Source organism: Pelobates fuscus, chromosome 4 (assembly GCF_036172605.1).
Source record: "Pelobates fuscus isolate aPelFus1 chromosome 4, aPelFus1.pri, whole genome shotgun sequence".
Lineage (NCBI taxonomy): Eukaryota > Metazoa > Chordata > Amphibia > Anura > Pelobatidae > Pelobates > Pelobates fuscus.
In genome coordinates this window covers 8,482,995-8,503,611 of record NC_086320.1, presented here as the reverse complement: position 1 = coordinate 8,503,611, position 20,617 = coordinate 8,482,995, and the positions used below count along the sequence as shown (strand labels likewise).

The following is a 20,617-nucleotide window of genomic DNA, read 5'->3' as shown; positions in this document are numbered from 1 at the left end:
GTACATCATCGAAATGAATTAAAATGACTAAACACTATAATCTATAGACTTGTGCATTCAGTTTGACAAACAGTTTTGTTTTTTTTTCCTTGGAAAGGCCATAGCACCGCCACTGATAAGGGGAACATGCCGGCCAAACTGGCAAGGCTGGGCACAACCAGGTGTATGGATGAGGATGCCTTCTCTGGGACCCATAACTATGGCATCCTGGATGAATACCAGGCTGGCAGTTCGAAACACTGCACCTCCCAGCAAGAGGATGTTTGGGCAACTTTCTATCTATCTATCTATGTAAAGACTATAGTAGACATGCCTCCTGCTGACTCCATGAAGGCGCTACTCCTTCTGGGATGTTTGTCATCCTTTGTTTCCTTGAGGACTAGCTGGATAATGGCTATTTGTCTCTTTGCCAGCTTTCAGCTAAATTGGCTCTTCTCCTCTGTCTTGTGTCTTTCTGTTGAGTTTTGGACATTCAAACTTTTGACGTGGAATCTTTCTCCCTTGACTGTCTTTTTTGTTAACCCGTAGAATGAAGTCTAACGCGTTGTCAGTTTTGTACCTTTACTTCCTGGATACACCTCTGTGTGTCTCACTGTCTTCAGAGTTACCCATCTGTGACCTGGACTCTTTGACCCTCTCCTTGCGGTCGATTACTGATCTCCTAAGTATGCCCATTTCCAGCAGTCTCTGCTCTTATGTTTACTCATTTGGTTTCGTGACTCCTTGTCTCTGCTGGCATGGATAGGTCCTCCGGGGTGCATTCAGTTCGGTGCACCGCAGCTTCGGCTCTAGATTCTGTTGGCTCCCATTCGGATATCCTTCTCATGTTGGACTGGTCGAGGGAGTTGACCTTTTGAATGTTTTTTACTTTCGTCCATGTTTCTTCTGCCTTGATGTCTGGGCATTAAAATAGAAAATATGAAGTCTTTCTGTCATGCCATAAAATTGGGAATGATTCTAGCCTTGGTGGAAAAATCGAAATTTTATTAAAGACAGGAGGCAAATATTTTACACCATGCTTGTTTTTGCTTCCCTCCCTGGATTTTCTCTTATCTTATGGGGGTTTGTGATTTCTGTTTGTTGGTCTCTGTTTAGATTTTGTTTGTCTACATGTTTACTCCTGTGGTATTTACCTGTTTTTAGTTTTTCTGACTGTTTAATCCTGTATTGTATTGTTTTGATATTGTATGAAATTCAGCAGTTTATTTTACGTGGTTTTCTCACTTTGCAGTTCGATGGGGACTTCTTCTGGTTCCATGGTTCTCGTGTGGTTGTACATCATTCTTGATTTACTCAGCTTGGAATTCCTGCTCTCCTGCTCAACCTCATTAAAGAAAAAGGAAGGAGGAGGGTCTGCCTGTGTTTTTATATTACGGTTTTATTCATTTTTTTTTCTGATTTGTTGTTTTCTGCAAGTTATGTTAACATTCTTTGTTCCTGGAGGTTTTAGTAAAGAAGGAAAAGCAAAAATTTGTCTCCTGTCTTTGATAAAAATTGTGATTATTTGTTCAAGGCTAGAATAATACCCAATTACGTAATCTGAGGTCTTGCTATTTTTTTTCTCTGTGTCTCTGTAGGAAAAACATTTAACCCCATCAATCTCTTGGGATCTGCTGTGAACAGCGCCATCAGCTACGTTTTGTTTGGGGAAAAGCTTGATTACCAGGACCCAAAATTGCATGAGCTTATAATTGCAGTTCGGAAGCACATTAGCAGCATGCTCTCACCTATTCATCAGGTACAGTATAACCCAACTATATAGCATGCTTTTCCAGCGGTTTGGAACTACTAAATGCTATCAGTTACTGCACTTACACGATTAATTCTCTCTGCCATTACCTTCAACTTCCTCATCTACCTCAGCCTCTTACACCTGGTCCTGCTGACCAGGAACTTAATTTGTCTGAGTTAATTCATACAGGGGAAACAATGGTTTTGGGAGATATGAGTTTCAATCATGTGGCATTTCTGTTCATGTGAATTTCACACATACAATAGTTTGGGGGAAAAATGACTCTGATGAACTAAAATGGTGAGAACATTGGCCAAATGAAACTATTGTATGTGCTCCAAATGATTGTACTGTAAAATGTATACATAACATCAATATTAATAGTATAAATAGTATGTATATCTTTTGCAGTGCACGCATAGGAGAATTTTTGCTCAATTTGGTACTCTGACCGAGTGAGAGATAGTAATTAATAGGAAAACTGGAGGAGCAAAAAAAAAATCTATAATTGTATATGAAATGCATAAATATAGATTTACTTATTTTACTTCTCCTTCTTTGTCTTTGTCTCTTTCATTTCAGATGAATTGCAAATCACCCAAAATTGTAGATTATTCTAACGTAGTGTACTAATAATCTTAATTTTAGTAACTAAGACGAGCGAAAGGAGCATGAGCAACTCGGCGAAAGTAGTATACGCGTAAGGTACTCTCCCGTGTCCAATTCGCGCAATGCATGATGTCTGATAGGGACGCTCCCGCTGAGAGAGCCTGAGATGCTGCCGTCCCTCTGACAGAGTGGGAACCAAAACAGGATTCAATGCCAGCTAGAGATAAGAGCCAGTGGATCCATCTGGCCAACGTCGTAGTCGACATCGAACCATGTGGCTTGACATACGAGATTAAAAGTTGATCTGACACCGAATCCTGTCGTGGAACTGTGATGTTTGTATAAAGCATCAAAGCTCTTACCACGCACAACCGCAGTTCTTTGAGGGAAAAAAACTGATAACAAACAGAGGAGGAATCCGACTTGGTGCGAGGGGAAATAGCAAAGGAAACTCCTTCAGGAGAGAAAGAGAATGCGACAAAAAGAGACCAGCGACATAAAGAGGACCATGCCGAGATGTAGCATTTCCTGGTGCTGGGGCCTATGAGTCCCATAAGAGGTCCTTAGCCACTTGTGATAGGTCCAGGACCGATCAGGATCCTCCAAAAAAAGTCCAAGCCACAAGTTCTAATTTCTGATCTATGATGAGAGGTTAAGGTTATCCCCTCTGTCCCATCCGAAGCAGAGTGAAGGATGGCTGAAGAATTGGGTGATCTTGTGACCTCTCCAATAGATCCAGAAACCATGCTTGGCTCTGCCAGAGAGGTGCTGTGAGGAGGAAAGCCCTGTGGATTTGTGTGTGGCGGAGTACCCTCGCCAGCATGGAGAATGGAGGGAAAGCATGGTTCTGCCTAGGCAATTGATATATTGTACCGCAGAAAAACCTTGTTCATGCAGAGTAGGATGTAGCAGTTTGACATGTCTTTGGCCTGACTGAGAATTGCGAAGGACCTCGCAACCAATTATAGGCAGTCGATGTGTAGGTTGGCCTCCTCATCCCGCCAAGGTCCCCCGTAGAGGAATCCATAAAGTGAGCCCCCCAGCCCCAGAGGCTGGCATCCGATTCCACTAGGAAATCCGGAGAGGAGCCAAAGACCACTTTGCCATGCCAGGTTGTCATGTGTAGGAGCCACCAGTGGAGCTCTGTCCTCACGTCTGTTGAAAGTGGTATCCAGCGGTCGTAGGACTGCCCGGGAACATAGGCCGTTCGCTGTCAGGCATTGCATCACCCTGTAATGTAGTGGTCCTGGAAATATCGCCTGAATTGGGGACGACCGAAGATCCACTATACGGGCGAGCATCCAGAGGGGGAGTTGTGTCGATACGAAGGGAGGGATGTAATCTTTGAGGTTTGAAGGCGCAGTACACAGTTCAGTGAGGCAATTCCAAAACCGAGGAACTGGACTGTCTGCGAGGGGGAAGTGCTGACTTCTGTCTGTTCACTACAAAACCCAAGGATTCCAGAAAGTGGACGATAAATTTAATTTGCAATCATAGCCTGGATGTGGATTCCCAGAAGATTAGCAAATCGTTCAGGTACATGCCTGCGGACAAAATGTGAACCATCACCGGTTTCAGTAGCTTCGTGAAACACCACGGAGCCGAACTGAGACTGAAAGGCAGCCATGTAAACTGGCATGCTCATCATCCTCTCCACAGGAAATGGAGAAAGCATTGTCAGTCCCAAGCAACCGGCATGCGTTTCAGATCCAGTTGGGTGAACCAGTCGTTTTCGAGGAGGAGGTCCTAAAGGAGATCTATCCCTTCCATTTTGAAATGTCTGAAAACTACGTATTTGTTGATGTTCTGGAGATTTGTAACCGGTTGGTCGTCCCCTGATTTCTTCTGGACTATAAATATGTTGCTGAAGAAATCATTCCCGTCCGGTGCGTATTGCACCGAAGAAAAGAGACCGGTTGCCAGTGGTGCAGTTGGAAACAGGTAGGCCAGAAATGGGACTCTCCTATAGCGAAAATGTCCATGACCTCCGTTTCTAGTTCCTCTGGCTCTGTCTGAGCCCCTGTAGTATAAGGACCTCTGTGTAGTGGTCGGGTAGAAGTTGGATGAAGGAGGATAGGATCTGGATCCTGTAGACCAGAAGCGGCTGGTGGCTCGGCTCCGTTGCCGACCAGACCTCCCAAAACCCCTATTTGGTGGAGCACAGAAAACCTGTTTGAGCGATGATTGCACCTTACTTAAGCTTGTAACGGCACCCCCAGGCATAGAAGGGGTTTACAGCCGTTTAGTAGATATTCCCTTCCAGAGACACAGGCAGCTACTGCAGAACACCAAACTCCCGAACTGGAACCATATGAATACTGCTAGCAGGTGAACAGGAAAAGAATACAATCAGCTTACACTCCTGGCAATCAGTCTGAAAAAGCATACAGTAAATCCCCCCCAAGAACAAGACAAGGCTCCGTGTTGAAGGTCAAGCAGTGATCTGGTTTATTGAGGGCTACCTGCCCAGTATATATGCAGGTCTCCCACCTGGTGGACACTCCCCTAGGGGACCAGATGGAGGACTGGGATACAAGACAGACATGTACCAAGTACAGACACACAGCGGTAAAACAATCCCACAATGCATCACAATTCCCTCCCCTCTACCCTGGAGATAATTGGGAAGTAATCCAATTATCTCCCAGGACAGAGACAAAACGCCATTATCCACGTGGTGACTACAGAACAATAAAATATCCAATGTTACAATTATTACAGGAAATATATACATGTAACATATCTCCAGATAGCTTAGGTCTGAGTGCACACTATTACTGAATGGCGCTCAGACCACACACATACAGTTCAATTGCCATGGAGCCAAAGTCTTTTATTACACGAATCAGCTCCCTGGCATGGCTATCTGGGTTAACCGCATTCATATGGTTAAATACTGCAGAAACCGGCGTTCGGTTAAACAGCCGCAGGCAGAAGCAGGAAGGCTGGTGGCTCAGCGGTGTTCGTGAGTAAAAGTATCCATTTTCAGTTCCATAAGTTTGGCACTGAACACCGCTGGCTGTTCGTGAGCTGCAGACTGCCGCCACCGTGTGTTAACTATGTGTAACCTCGACCACCCAGCACTCCTCAATTAAGCCGCGGTTAACCATAGCTTCTGGGAGGCCAATTGACGGCACAAGCAAGTCCCCGGTTGTCGGCACGTTTGGTACTTTGTTCGGTAGATTGAATCTACCAAACGCCCCAGCAGAAAGGCACGAATAAGCCTTTCTGCAGGGAAAATAAAAGGTTTTAAATGCCGGGCCATAGTCTAAACGCAGCAGGTGGGCAACCCGGCTTCTCCAGTGCCCAGTGGCGAGGTTGGTACCGTCACAAAGGTAATAAACAGGTTGACGTGATTTTTCAATTCGGCAATGAAAGGTTCCCCCGAAGAGAAGACCTTTCGCCAGGGGCCTGCATTCTTTTGATCCTAATTCCAGCTATTTTTGTGTCAATTCTCAGCCGTGCTGGTTTGCGCCATATGTCACAAAGTGCGGCATTGGCATTGACTGACTAGCAGGCAGATTGAACGTTGGGCCTATTCTCGGAAAGCGTTTCACCAACTTGTGTACCCTGGGTGAGAGCCAGGTCAGAAAAATACAGTATTTTTGCTATAAGGTCAAGGAGATCCAGCAATTTGTCTTGCGTGGCTTGAAGACCCTTTCCAATGCCTTTTCGTGGGTCCCGGCACGACCGACACCTAAAGACCGCTACAGTGGTGTCTTGGGCATTCGGCTCTGAAGCATGCCCGAATCTTTCCCCATGGGTTTTACAGAGCCAGTATTGTACGATCAGATCCAGATGATCTGGGAGGCTTCATGCCGGTGACTTTGGATGTCGGATAGTAAGAGGGTCGAATAGTGGGACTCTTTGCACATCTAGAAGCGTCCGTCTTCAGGCATTGCTCACCAGGCGGCTCAGGATGCCCTTGAGGTAACCTTCTTTCTTCAATACTGCTTCTGACATATGTCTGAAGCAAATCCTCTGATTCTCCAGGTGTAGGAGATGGGGTTCACCAGATTTGAACACCAGAGCTGTATCTCGTGATACGATCAGTAGGCCATGCACGTAACAAGCATTGATAGTCCTGTACCCTATGGGGACTGATGCCAGTAGGATTTGCATCAGCAGGACCCGTATGTGTTTAGCTGGAGGCTCACCCCAGGTGGTGTGCCTTGATAAATCAGAGGACACCCACATCAGTAGACCATATACTTGGCATAATATGGGAATGATATGATTAACTGGGGGCCTCACCCCAGGTGGTGTGCCATGAAAACCCAGAGGACACCCAAATCAGTAATTGTACACTTGGTACAGTATATAATATATCCCTGTTAAAGGGTAGTAGTGATTGCTTTCAGACCGTATATAATATACTCAGTCCAGAAATTCCACATACATCTTATGTCCAATACTGTTTTGGTAGTATCAATTGAAGAAATGACGGGCAGTATAAGCAATCCAGCAATGTGAAGGAAGTACCTTTTAGTTGATATACAGTACTTGAATGGGGACAGTTAGTGGTAATTCTAGTCCTGAGGTCTCCTAAGGTCCGGATCGAGTGAAGACTTTAGGCAATCAGTAGGAGAAGTGGCAGAGGAACAAGTCCACGATATGCCAGACTCCTGGTACAACTGGGGATCACCCAGAATCACAAACCGTTGTGTGGAAATCTATTCACAAACCGGGCTTTACATAGGACACGAGGTCATGCGTTTAGACTGGAAGAAAGAAGATTTCGTCTAAGGCAAAGGAAAGGTTTTTTTACTGTAAGCACAATAAGGATGTGGAATTCTCTGCCTGAAGTTGTTTTATCAGAGTCCATACAGATGTTCAAACAGCTACTAAATGCATACTTGCAAAAACAGAATATTCAAGGATATAATCTTTCAATGTAGGGTAATAACTGCTTGATCCAAAGATAAATCTGACTGCCATTCTGGGGTCAAGAAGGATTTTTTTTCCTAGCTTGTTGCAAAATTGGAAGTGCTTCAAACTGTTTTTTTGCCTTCTTTTGGATCAACAGCAAAAAACAAATGTGAGGAAGGCTGAACTTGATGGATGCAAGTCTCTTTTCAGCTATGTAACTATGTAACCCTGGTAGCGGGGTAGCAGCGTCGTGAGTGTAGTTGGTACCCGTGAAAGAGGGCTCACCTTCTAGTGGTAGAAAAACGAGGTTTCCCTTGAGTGATATGGGAGACTGTAGCGGTACTTACCCTTTCCAGGGGCCGGCCGGGGTCCTCTGTTCGAGCCGCGCGCGGTCCTGCTGCTTCACGAGCCGCGCGCGGCTCATCCGATGGCTGTAACAGAAAGGCGGGCAGCAGTCACGTGTCCTGCCTGACTCTAAGAGCGCGCCGCGGGTCTCGGGCGCGCTCTTAAAGGAACAGTGGAGAGCCTAAATTGGAGAAGGTCTCCCATTGGCCCCTGACATGCCACATTCCACATACACTCACCTTTTGGGGGCGTGGATATGACAGGGGCCAATCAAATTAATTGCTAAGGTATATATACTCACCTTTTTCCCTTAGTACCTTGCCCTTTCGTGGTTTCTGTTACAGTTCCCTTTAGCACTTGTTGTGTTCAGTTGTGTTTCTTCGTACTTGACCTTGGCTTTGTTTCTGACTCCGTTATCTCTTTATCCTTATCTGCTCTGTTTGCCGGCTTGCTGATTTTTGTGTACCAGACCTCGACTAGTCCTAGTTTATGCTGTCTCTTTGTGCCCTTGACCTCGGATCGTTCCTGACTCTGTATCTCTCTCCTTTACGTTGAGTCCGGCCATTCTAAGGTTCGGTAGACGTATCTAGTCTCTGTGCTGTCATTTGTTAAGCTGAATCCTGCGTGTTGGGGTATATCACCGTTACAGAGACATAATAGTCTCATAAAATTGGGGTTCACTCAATAAGACTCCTCCGTGGGGTTTTGTACCTGAGAGGGGCTCACCCTCTAAACAGATGCTCGGAGGCATGTAATTATATTGGGGTTCACCCCCGTTGTACTGGAGCTGTACCTCCTTGGTCAGCAAGAGTATTCAGCCCAATCACATAGGTATTAACATTGCAAGTAAGCTACCACATCTTTATAAAGTCTGCTTCGGCAGAGCTATATGTAATAATCTGGGTCTCACCCCAGGTGGCATGCCGTGAAAAACCCAGAGGACACCCACATAGTAGTAATACACATTTGGCACAGTACAAAATAATCCATGTGGATCTGTAGTAATTTCCTGGTATTGTCCTTAAGACCGCCGATAGGTAGAAAATCCATATACATGCTACTCATGTGAAATGAATTCCAAGTATAAACATGTAGTAATCCTTTGTACAAGCAGATTCAAATCGTTTTAGTAAGCAGTACATAGATGGCATCCACAGTAGGTATATTTGGTAGCAGGTTGTGAAATCTGTATCCTCGGAGTCCAGACTGAGTGATTCCCTATCTGGAATGGCAGGAATAAGATATTTGCGGCGGTATTTGCGAGATCCAAAATGGCCGCCGCTCGTCCGCCCGCCAAACCCCCCCCCCCACAAGTAATGAGTACCAGTCTCCCCTGACCCACACCACCCAGAGCAGCCCCCAAAGGCAGTGTCCCCGGAATGAAAATAGTGCGCGGTCACGGCAATGGGGTCCGCAACGCATGAAAACTGCGAAGAATAAGGACAGAGTAAAACAGACGGAGGGTAGTGGAGGACGGAAAGAAAAAAAACAAATAAAGCACAAAACCGGTAGAAGGGCAGAAGTTGGGAGACAGGCAGTGAATCAATTTAAATAAATCTAAGTAACCAAAATACGGCTAAAATTACACAGTGCAATCAATAAAGTATAGAGAGAACAAATTACCGTATATACTCGAGTATAAGCCGAGTTTTTCAGCACATTTCTTGTGCTGAAAAACCCCAACTCGACTTATACTCGAGTCAATTGTCTGTATTATGGCAATTTGCATTGCCATAATACAGACTGGGGGCTATGGGGGCTGCAGAGAGTTTACTTACCTCTCCTGCAGCTCCTGTCAGCTCTCTTCCCCTTCGCGGCGTTCCGTTCAGCACCTCTGTCAGCTCCCAGTGTAAGTCTCGTGAGAGCCGCGGGGTCATAGTGCGGCTCTCGCGAGACTTAGTGTGAGCTGACAGAAGAGCTGCACGGACCGGCGCGGAGGAGAAGGGAGCTGACAGGAGCTGCAAGAGAGGTAAGTGCTCCCTGCCAGCCCCCCTCTTCCACCCCACTGAACTGCCAATGCCACTGGACCACCAGGGAAGGAGAGCTCCCTGCCATGTATCAAGCAGGGAGGGGGGACGAAAAAAAATATATTTATAATAATAAAAAAAAATATATAAATTTAACAAAATAAAATTAAAATAATAAAAATCCACTGGACCACCAATTAAATAATAATAAAATACAATATTAATATTTAAAAATAAAAAATAAAAAAATACTAATATAACAAAAAAATAATATTAAAATAATAATTCAAAAAATTATAATAAAAATGCCCACCCCCCACCAAGGCTCTGCAACACACACACACACACACACACACTGCACTCATACACACACACACTGCATTCATACACACACACTGTACTCATACACACACACTGCACTCATATACACACACTGCACTCATATACACACACTGCACTCATATACACACACACACACTGCACTCATACACACGCTGCACTCATACACACACACACACACACACTGCACTCATACACACGCTGCACTCATACACACACACTGCACTCATACACACACACTGCACTCACACACACACACTGCACTCATACACACACTGCACACATACACACACACTGCACTCATATACACACACACTGCACTCATACACACACACTGCACTCATACACACACACTGCATTCATTATATACACACACTGTAAATAAATATTCAATTAATGTAATTTTTTTAGGATCTAATTTTATTTAGAAATTTACCAGTAGCTGCTGCATTTCTCACCCTAGTCTTATACTCGAGTCAATAAGTTTTCCCAGTTTTGGGGGGTAAAATTAGGGGCCTCGGCTTATATTCGGGTCGGCTTATACTCGAGTATATACGGTACTCTGACATGTGCACTTGGCTGGAGCAGCAAAGAAAGAGGGCGTGGTCTTACAGGGCCTTTTGTGTAACATCCTCCTTTATTCTGATTGGTTGTTTTTGTTTCTATGCTGCTGGAGATTTTCAGTAAAGAGTCATGCAAATATGAAGCCTCTTGTCATGTGGTAAAATTCGGATGAATTGTGATTTGTTTGAAACCAAATGTGTAACTGAAGGTGAGCTGTTGCAGTTTTATATTCATTCTAGATTAAAAAAAAAACAAGAAAATGCAATCTTCTAGGTAGTATATAACAAAAATACAGCAAATAAAATAGACATCCTAAACAGTGCTCCAAAAATCTAATCCAACTTCAATGGCACAAAAACCATCTATCTGCATGTATTCAACACCCCAAAACATGAACTTGCCACACTTACACCGGAGCCACAGAGAGACATTCTAATGGGATAAGGAAATGATACAATAACTTGGAAGAAAATAGAAAACCATATTGCATAGTGTGCATTATAAAAATAAAAACCTAAAACCCTGTTATAAGAATAGCACTCAAACTGAAGGCAAACTCATGTTCTAAAATACCAGGGCCTGAGACCTCCAGTGCCGTCACCTACGGTACTCTCTGCTGATAGACTATCAAGATCCACTTATATTGAAATAGAATGGCAATGCCTTCAGGCTCCTTACAAACTCCTATAGGCAGCCTGTTTTATCATTTATTTATATTTTAATCTATTTCTGTCACACCTACTCTATATGAGAAATTGCATTTTTTTCAGACCGTGTGAAATATTGCAAGATAAAGGACCCTGTATACTGTCTAAAGCTTTTCTTTTTCCAAATATTGTATTTTTTTTTTGAAGCGTACATGAATAAGCGAAAAGTAAAAATTGTGTAAATTGAATTACAATTCTAGGTTTATCTGCAAAGTAATCTGTAGACAAAATGGCTGCGTTATAGGCTTCTATGCTAACCATGCATCCATTGCTTCAATTAAATGTTGTGCGAATATTTTTCACATTAAAAAATGCTGGTCAGTGAAGGGGTTAATTAGTGTAAGCTGGGGATGGCAATTTACTTACAGGTTCTCCATGGGTCCATTGGATCCGAGAGAGGAGATTATATGGATAACGGTGTGTGGTATTGGTGGAATATCTCGTTTATGAATAATATTGTGTAACCTATGGAACATTTTTATTTTTATTTTTTTTGCAAGATCTGTGGGTCGTTGACCTCTGATCAATGCCAATATCGTTCATACGCAATGGGCGATATTGTTTTAACCGGTGTTGGGTTGTAATTGATGGATGGATGCATGCCTATTATATTCTCATTCGGCACATGCTGCAAACTGGTTATTGTTCATATTGATTATCATTAACCCTTTGATAGACGTTGCATGGGGTGATTGATGTGTGTATTTTCTGCCTTTTTAGATATGCAATACATTCCCATTTCTCCTGAAACTCCCAATTATGAAACACCATGTATATAAAGACATTTTTGATATACAGCACTTTGTCAGAAAGCAGATTTCTCGTCACAGAGAGACCTTGGACATAAACTCTCCCAGAGATCTCCTGGATTATTTCCTGGTGAAGCAAAAAGAGGTAAATGCATTCCTTACTGAGAAACATGCGCACAGTCTGGTTCTATACCGAAGGACAAATATTGAAATTACATATTGCTAGTTCTTCATTGTGCCTTGATGGCTTTCTCTGCAAAATAATTCCACTGTAACCTTTTTGATCCAGAACTGCCGATAAAGCGTATGCTGTATCCGCTTCTGTCAAAGACAAGGTTTACATTAACTGTGGGCCATTCTGGTCAAAATGGAGACGCGAGCTTTTAACACAAATGCCAGATATAAATAATAAACATGACTGAAGAGCACAATAAATACTTAGATACATAGAATTGTAGAGATTTTGATGGTTTTTATATGTTGCCTTTTCCCCAGGAGGAGTTAAATCCAGGAAGCATTTTCAATGACACCAGCCTTATAGTTCTGATGAGCGGGATACTGGCTGCAGCCACGGACACCACTAGTTCCACCCTAAAGTTCTGCCTTGTTGTCATGACCCACTTCCCAGAAATCCAAGGTAAGATGGGCGTTATGGCCTTCACTGTTACAGAATGTATTGATGTAACATGGAATCTGTCATGTAAAGACGCAAAATACTAAATGGCAGTAAAATCACTGGAGTTGCACCGGGAAGTCCGTTAAGATTTGTAATATTTACTATCACAGCGCAAACACTGCCTTCTGAGCGTATCTCAGCTAAGTCAGGGCATCGGTCGGAGTTTCGGAAGAATTTCAGGTTTCCAGGGACATGTATAGGGCATCTGCCACTTCAATCGCTTGAATTGGTGATCTCTACAGTCTATTCTCACTATAGGAATTATTTATTGTAATAGTTTCAGAAGGGTATTATGTTTTTTATTTTACGAACATTTTTAATGGCTGGTGAAAAAATGAACAAAGAAGATTGAAAGCAAGATTAAATAATGAAGAAAGGAGATTAAGGAGAAGTACATCATACAAGATCTAAACAAGTAAATATATTTACAGGTAGGTATTCAAGGGGAGAGCGGATGGCTAGGTTCGGGTCCTCTATTCATTTAGTGTCAGGGATTGCACACAATCTGGCTCTATTAAAGCGGCACTGTCATGCCGAATTCCGTTTTTTTTTTAAACCCCCCTCCCGCCTCAACTTCATCCAATCGACCCCCTAGTCACCCCCCAAATGCCCCTATGCCCCCCACATTACCTATTTTTTATTCTTTATTTTCTGCCCCGATCTATATTCAGGGCGCCGCCATCTTTGCGTGGGTAGGTGAAGTCCCTGTGGGACACGTCATCTACCCACACTAGATAGCCCTGAGATTCCCGCACATGCCCAGTGAAACATCTGGACATGCGAACGGGAATTTCACCTATTCATTCATTCATCAGACGAATGAATGAATAGAAAAAATCAGACGAACAAACTAACACTGTGTATCAGTGTTCGTTTGTTTGTTCGGTTTATTACAAGGAGGGAGCTACCGGCGTGCAGCTCCCTCCTTGCAATATGTAAAGACAGAAGCGGCAGGGAGCAGTGCTCCCCACCACTTCATAAGCCCCCCAGGTCCCCTCCTCACTCTATGGGGGTCAATATGACCCCCATAATAGCACAAGGGAGATTAAAATCTCCCCAATGCCCCTACTCGCTATATCGCGAGTAGGGGCATGTCCACTAAACAGTGAGCAGCCTGTGGCTGCTCACTGTAAAAAAATAAAAGGGTAATAAGGGGGGGACGGGGGACCTACTGTCCTCCCCCGCCGGCCCCCACCCCTGGACGGCGGGTGGGGGCCATAATGGGAATGAGGGGGGACCTACTGTCCTCCGCTCAGGCCCCCACCCCTGGGCGGCGGGTGGGGGCCATAATAGTAATAAGGGGGGGGGACCTACTGTCCTCCCCCCCGGCCCCCACCCCTAGGCGGCGGGTGGGGGCCATAATAGTAATAAGGGGGGGGAACTACTGTCCTCCAGCCCCCGGCCCCCACCCCTGGGCGGCGGGTGGGGGCCCTAATGGTAAAAGGGGGGGGACCTACTGTCCTCCCCCACGGCCCCCACCCCTGGGCGGCGGGTGGGGGCCATAACGATAATGGGGGGGGACCTACTGTCCTCCCCCCGCCCCCACCCCTGGGCGGCGGGTGGGGGCACTAAGTAAATTCCCCCCCCATCAAGGTGACTAGGGGTGCCCAAGCCCCTAGTCACCCACCCCCCACCCAAATAAAAAATGCCCCTACCTACCCCCCTCACCCTAAAAAATAGTGAGGGGGGAATAAAATTGCTAACCTGTAAAGTAAAATTAAACTTACCATTCGACGTCTTCTTTTTTCTAAAATCTTCATTTTCAGCCCCAAAAAAGGGCAAATAAAAAACCATCATAGCCGTCGAACTAAAAATAAAATAAAAAACCCGAGCGCAAAAAAAAAAAATGACGAAAAAGAAAAAACCCGAGCGCACAAAAAAAAATCCATCTTCACCCATGGAGGGCTCCGCGCAGACTGAGCTCCGCAGGGCGGGGCAAGGCTTATAAAGCCTTGCCCCGCCCTGCAATTAGCCTAAGAACACTCTGATTGGTGGGTTTAAGCCAATCAGAGTGCTCTTTGTCATTTTACAAGCGTGGGAAAGTTCTTTGGAATTTTCCCACGCTTGTAAAATGACACAGAGCACTGTGATTGGATGGCTTGAAATCCATCCAATCACAGTGCTCTGTGTCATTTTACAAGCGTGGGAAAGTTATTTGGAATTTTCCCACGCTTGTAAAATGACACAGAGCACTGTGATTGGATGGCTTGAAATCCATCCAATCACAGTGCTCTGTGTCATTTTACAAGCGTGGGAAAGTTCTTTGGAATTTTCCCACGCTTGTAAAATGACACAGAGCACTGTGATTGGATGGCTTGAAATCCATCCAATCACAGTGCTCTGTGTCATTTTACAAGCGTGGGAAAGTTCTTTGGAATTTTCCCACGCTTGTAAAATGACACAGAGCACTGTGATTGGATGGATTTCAAGCCATCCAATCACAGTGCTCTGTGTCATTTTACAAGCGTGGGAAAATTCCAAAGAACTTTCCCACGCTTGTAAAATGACACAGAGCACTGTGATTGGATGGATTTCAAGCCATCCAATCACAGTGCTCTGTGTCATTTTACAAGCGTGGGAAAATTCCAAAGAACTTTCCCACGCTTGTAAAATGACACAGAGCACTGTGATTGGATGGATTTCAAGCCATCCAATCACAGTGCTCTGTGTCATTTTACAAGCGTGGGAAAATTCCAAAGAACTTTCCCACGCTTTTAAAATGACACAGAGCACTGTGATTGGATGGATTTCAAGCCATCCAATCACAGTGCTCTGTGTCATTTTACAAGCGTGGGAAAATTCCAAAGAACTTTCCCACGCTTGTAAAATGACACAGAGCACTGTGATTGGATGGCTTGAAATCCATCCAATCACAGTGCTCTGTGTCATTTTACAAGCGTGGGAAAATTCCAAAGAACTTTCCCACGCTTGTAAAATGACACAGAGCACTGTGATTGGATGGATTTCAAGCCATCCAATCACAGTGCTCTGTGTCATTTTACAAGCGTGGAAAAATTCCAAAGAACTTTCCCACGCTTGTAAAATGACAAAGAGCACTCTGATTGGCTTAAACCCACCAATCAGAGTGTTCTTAGGCTAATTGCAGGGCGGGGCAAGGCTTTATAAGGGGGGGGGGGAATTTACTTAGTGACCCCACCCGCCGCCCAGGGGTGGGGGCCGGGGGGGGAGGACAGTAGGTCCACCCCCCTCTTATTACCATTATGGTCCCCACCCGCCGGCCAGGGGTGGGGGCCGGGGGGGAGGACAGTAGGTCCCCCCCACTACTATTATGGCCCCCACCCGCCGCCCAGGGGTGGGGGCCGGGGGGGAGGACAGTAGGTCCGTCCCCCCCTACTACTACTATGGCCCCCACCCGCCGCCCAGGGGTGGGGGCTGGGGGGGGGAGGACAGTAGGTCCCCCCCCCCTCTTATTACCATTATGGCCCCCACCCGCCGGCCAGGGGTGGGGGCCGGGGGGGAGGACAGTAGGACCCCCCTACTACTATTATGGCCCCCACCCGCCGCCCAGGGGTGGGGGCCGGGGGGGGAGGACAGTAGGTCCCCCCCCCTCTTATTACCATTATGGCCCCCACCCGCCGGCCAGGGGTGGGGGCCGGGGGGAGGACAGTAGTAGGTCCCCCCCCTCCCTACTACTATTATGGCCCCCACACGCCGCCCAGGGGTGGGGGCCGGGGGGAGGACAGTAGGTCCCCCCCCTTTATTACCATTATGGCCCCCACCCGCCGCTCAGGGGTGGGGGCCGGGGGGGGGACAATAGGTCTCCCTCCCTTATTTTACTTTACAGCCCCCACCCGTCGTTTAGGGGTGGGGGGCAATATTTTTTTTTAATTATTTTTTTTTACAGAGAGCAGCCACAGGCTGCTCACTGCTTACTAGACATGCCCCTACTCGCGGTATAGCGAGTAGGGGCATATTATTTACTAATACCAAGTCATTTTTACTTAGTGTTAGTAAATTTGGCTGAAAGACCAGTTTAGGTCTTTCAGCCTTTTAGTAGATAGCTCCCTGATACCATGGGAATTAGGGAGTTATCTACTAAGCGGCTGCAAGATGCAGCCACAGCAATGAATAGGATCGGAGTTTCATTCATTTGAATGAAATTCCGATCCGAACAAAGTACCGAATTGCATCCTAACACCAATGGAGAAACAGTGCTCATTCTGTTAGGATGCAATTCGCCAGTTTTGCCGGCGTTCTGTCTAAGTGACAGGACGTTCGGCAATACTGACAGGAAGCATTGTGGGAACAGGGAGGAAAGCTAGGGATCATGGGAAAATTGGTCTGACCAGCGGAAATGAAGCACACTTTGCTCCTCCGCTGGTCAGAGCTGGTCAAGCAGAGGAATCCTCCATAAGACAAAGAGTCCCTACTTTGTCTTATGATTTTAAAGAAAACTAAAGAAGACAGGAAGAAAAGAATAACAGATCCCGAGAGAGGGGGAGAAGAGGAAGAGATTGAGGAAAGGTAAGTTCGGCATGACAGTGCCGCTTTAAGATGTATTGGAGCCAAATATAACTACCCGTATATACTCGAGTATAAGACGAGTTTTTTGGCACATATTTTTGTGCTCAAAATGCCCCCTCGTCTTATACTCGAGTCTAGGTCTGTATTATGGCAACTTACATTGTTTAATACAGACCATGACATGTTGGGGGCCGGAGAAGCTGTTACTAGCTCCCAGCACGTCCGCGCGGCTCCTCTGTTAAGCTCCCAGTGTAAATCTCGCGAGACACGCGGGCCGCGAGATTTACACTGGGAGCAGACCGCGAGACTGGCAGTAAGTACCGGACCCCCTTCACAGCTCCCCCTCCCCCTGGACAGCCCCCCCCATCCACCTGGACAGCCCCCCCTACCCCTGGACAGCCCCCCCTCCACCTAGACAGCCTCCCCTCCCCCCTGTACAGCCCCCCTCCCTGGCCAAGTATGAAGTAGGGAGGGGGGGACAAAAAAAATGATTAAAAAAAGTATTCAAATATTAAAATAAAAAAATAATAATAATGCCCAATTGATGGGAGTCTGACTCCCTTTTCTAACTCCCTGTATTTAATGCAGAGTGTGTGTGTATTTAATGCACACACTCTGTATTAAATACAGGGAGTCAGAAAAGGGAGTCAGACTCCCATCAATCTGAGTCACCCTCTTGCACCTAAAATGCAGATGTGTGTGTATATAATGTAGAGTGTGTGCATTATATACACATACACTCTGCATTATATGCACACACACTCTGCATTTTAGGTGCAAGAGGGTGACTCAGATTGATGGGAGTCTGACTCCAATTTCTGACTCCCTGTATATAATGCAGTGTGTGCATTATATATATATACACACACACACTCTGCATTATATACAGAGTGTGGTGTATCTAATGCACACACACTGCATTAAATACAGGGAGTCAGAAAAGGGAGTCAGACTCCCATCAATCTGAATCACCCTCTTGCACCTAAAATGCAGATGTGTGTATATAATATTAAAATCATTAAAAAATAATAAAAAATGGCCACCCCCCACCAAGGCTCTGCATCACACACACACACACACACTGCACTCATATACACACACTGCATTCATACACACACTGCACACACACAAACACTGCACTCACACACACACACTGCACTCATACACACACACTGCATTCATTATATACACACACTGTAAATAAATATTCAATTAATGTAATTTTTTTAGGATCTAATTTTATTTAGAAATTTACCAGTAGCTGCTGCATTTCTCACCCTAGTCTTATACTCGAGTCAATAAGTTTTCCCAGTTTTTTGGGATAAAATTAGGGGCCTCGGCTTATATTCGGGTCGGCTTATACTCGAGTATATACGGTACTTCTGATTCCTTATTCCTTAACAATGTCAGCATGAACCAAAAGCTTTAGATCCATTATATAAACAACCCAAAGGGCAAACGAAATCTCAAAGGACATGAATCCGGGTTCTTATAGAGACTAATAGCCAGTAGACAACATAAACAAAATAAAGATCTGAAATTCTGGGCATATCAAATTAAATGAACCACACTAATCACAAACAATCTAAAGGGACAAAAACGAATTCAGTAAAATGCATGAACAATTGCTAAAAGCACATAGAGAAGTTCAGTTTTCCGTTTGACTTTCAGTTTACCCATGGTAAGTCATCTATTGGCTATTACACTACACGCTATATCACAAATTGCCTGTCCTGGCAACTCACCTCAGCACTTTTTTATTTTTATTTTAGTTAATCTGAATCTAGCATGACACGCTTCTACATACCTTAGGCATGCAAACCACTAATTTCATGTGTGTCAGTTTACTGGCCCACCCAGCAAGATACCTAGCCTCATTTAAGCTAGCTAAAGACACCTGCTATCAACTGTAGACAGCACTAGGATTACTCAGCTGGTTTCAGTCTCTCTTGTTCTAAAATGTATACTTTTATATTAATTTCAGCAGAGGCAAGGCATTGCCAACATGCTCAGTGTTGGGCCTGGAACCTATCTACACCTACTTTACACTCAGATAACTAGCTGAAAGTATTATTGTTTATTATTGTTTATTTCTTTGCTCATACCTTTAACAGTAGAACCGGCCTATCTTATGTGTAATAACTAGTGCAGGCCAACATACCGTTGCCCTGGTGGTTCTGAAGTGACAGAATATCCTAGATAGTTTATGTGAATAGATTTTATATATATATAACGAGCATAGCTAAGCGATGGAGGAATACCACAGTTACAATTAACCACTCCACATTACCTGTCCTCCGCAAAACTGCATCTAATTATGCATGTTACTCTCTATATATTAGACTCTCCCACCTGCCCTAGTGCAATATTTAGGCCGTTACGTGGCGTTGAGCCATGCATTTACGTTGGAAAGAAATCACTCTGATTTGGCTGACTGATCGCTCCATTTAGCAATACACCACGAGAGGGCACTGCAGTACACTGCTCCACGAGGCGTTTCAAGCACAGTCCAAATCCATATGTATGAATGTCTTGTTAAAGCTTTAAACGTTTAAATTTTGGAAGCTGTCTATACTATATAACTGCTGGCGAATCAACTTTGCAATTATAGCAATTTGAGTTACTGCTTTATATCCTTCCACACTTGACTTTGTTCTGCATCTTTATTGAATGTGCATTGTATTTTTCAGGAGTCACTTAAAACAAAAAAATGGTGCATTGTATTTCTATGTCATGTCACACAGCAATGCTGTTTACTGTTATATGGCGGGTGCCTGCTGTTGGGGCATGGCACACGTATTTGTGAATGTTAACCTTCTATATGCACTCAAAAATAAAGAATAAAAAAAAAAAAAGACATATTCTGCAGTGATGTACAATTATAAAATGGGAATATTTGACAAGTAACTGACAACATATTAAAAGACAAGAGGCTCATGTTATTTATCAAGGGAAATGCAGTGTTTACATTACAGCCTAGGAACACCTACACTGGCTGCTTCCTGGGGCAGTGCTGCACAATGTGACTGACCCTCTGAATACAGACACTGAACTTTCCTCTAAATATGTATTGATTCAATGTTTATTTGAGGAGATGCTGATTGGCCAGGGCTGTGTTTGGTTTGTGCTGGCTCTACCCCTGATTTCCGTCCTTGACAGTCTCAGCCAAGCCTATAGTTAAGCATTGTGATTGGCTGAGATCATCACTTCTGATTATGTTAGCCAAGCAGGTAGATCAGGGGTGGAGCAGCAGCCTGGACTCAAGGGAAGATTTTACCATATTTAGGGGGGCAAGAAGTGATTTTAACCCTATAAGGACCGGAATACATGTTTGTGTTCATGACCCTATGGTGTTCCTTTAAAAAAAATAAAAAATTTTTTAGAATAGAATAAATTATTGCATGATTGAGGGAATATGGGAAAATGACAGATCATCTCTCCTTACCATGTGCTGAGCAACAAACACTATTTTCCTTTGCTTATCATATAGGTTGCAGGGCCATATGTTTCATGTTACACAAAGTATAATTGTGCCCAGAAAGCTAACTCGTGGCCATATTCAATACTATGGCCTC

At 44.6% G+C, this 20,617-nt stretch overlaps 1 protein-coding gene across 3 annotated transcripts in view; it reads left to right on the top strand.

The window, feature by feature from the left end:
- Window positions 1-20,617, top strand: part of LOC134608268 (cytochrome P450 2C6-like) — a 110,534-nt gene that overhangs the window by 36,141 nt on the left and 53,776 nt on the right. For all 3 annotated transcript variants that reach the window (XM_063450958.1, XM_063450959.1, XM_063450960.1), the window contains 3 exons: window positions 1,578-1,738; window positions 11,853-12,026; window positions 12,377-12,518. In XM_063450958.1, the coding sequence (XP_063307028.1) occupies window positions 1,578-1,738; window positions 11,853-12,026; window positions 12,377-12,518 (477 nt within the window). The remainder of the gene's footprint in view (window positions 1-1,577; window positions 1,739-11,852; window positions 12,027-12,376; window positions 12,519-20,617) is intronic.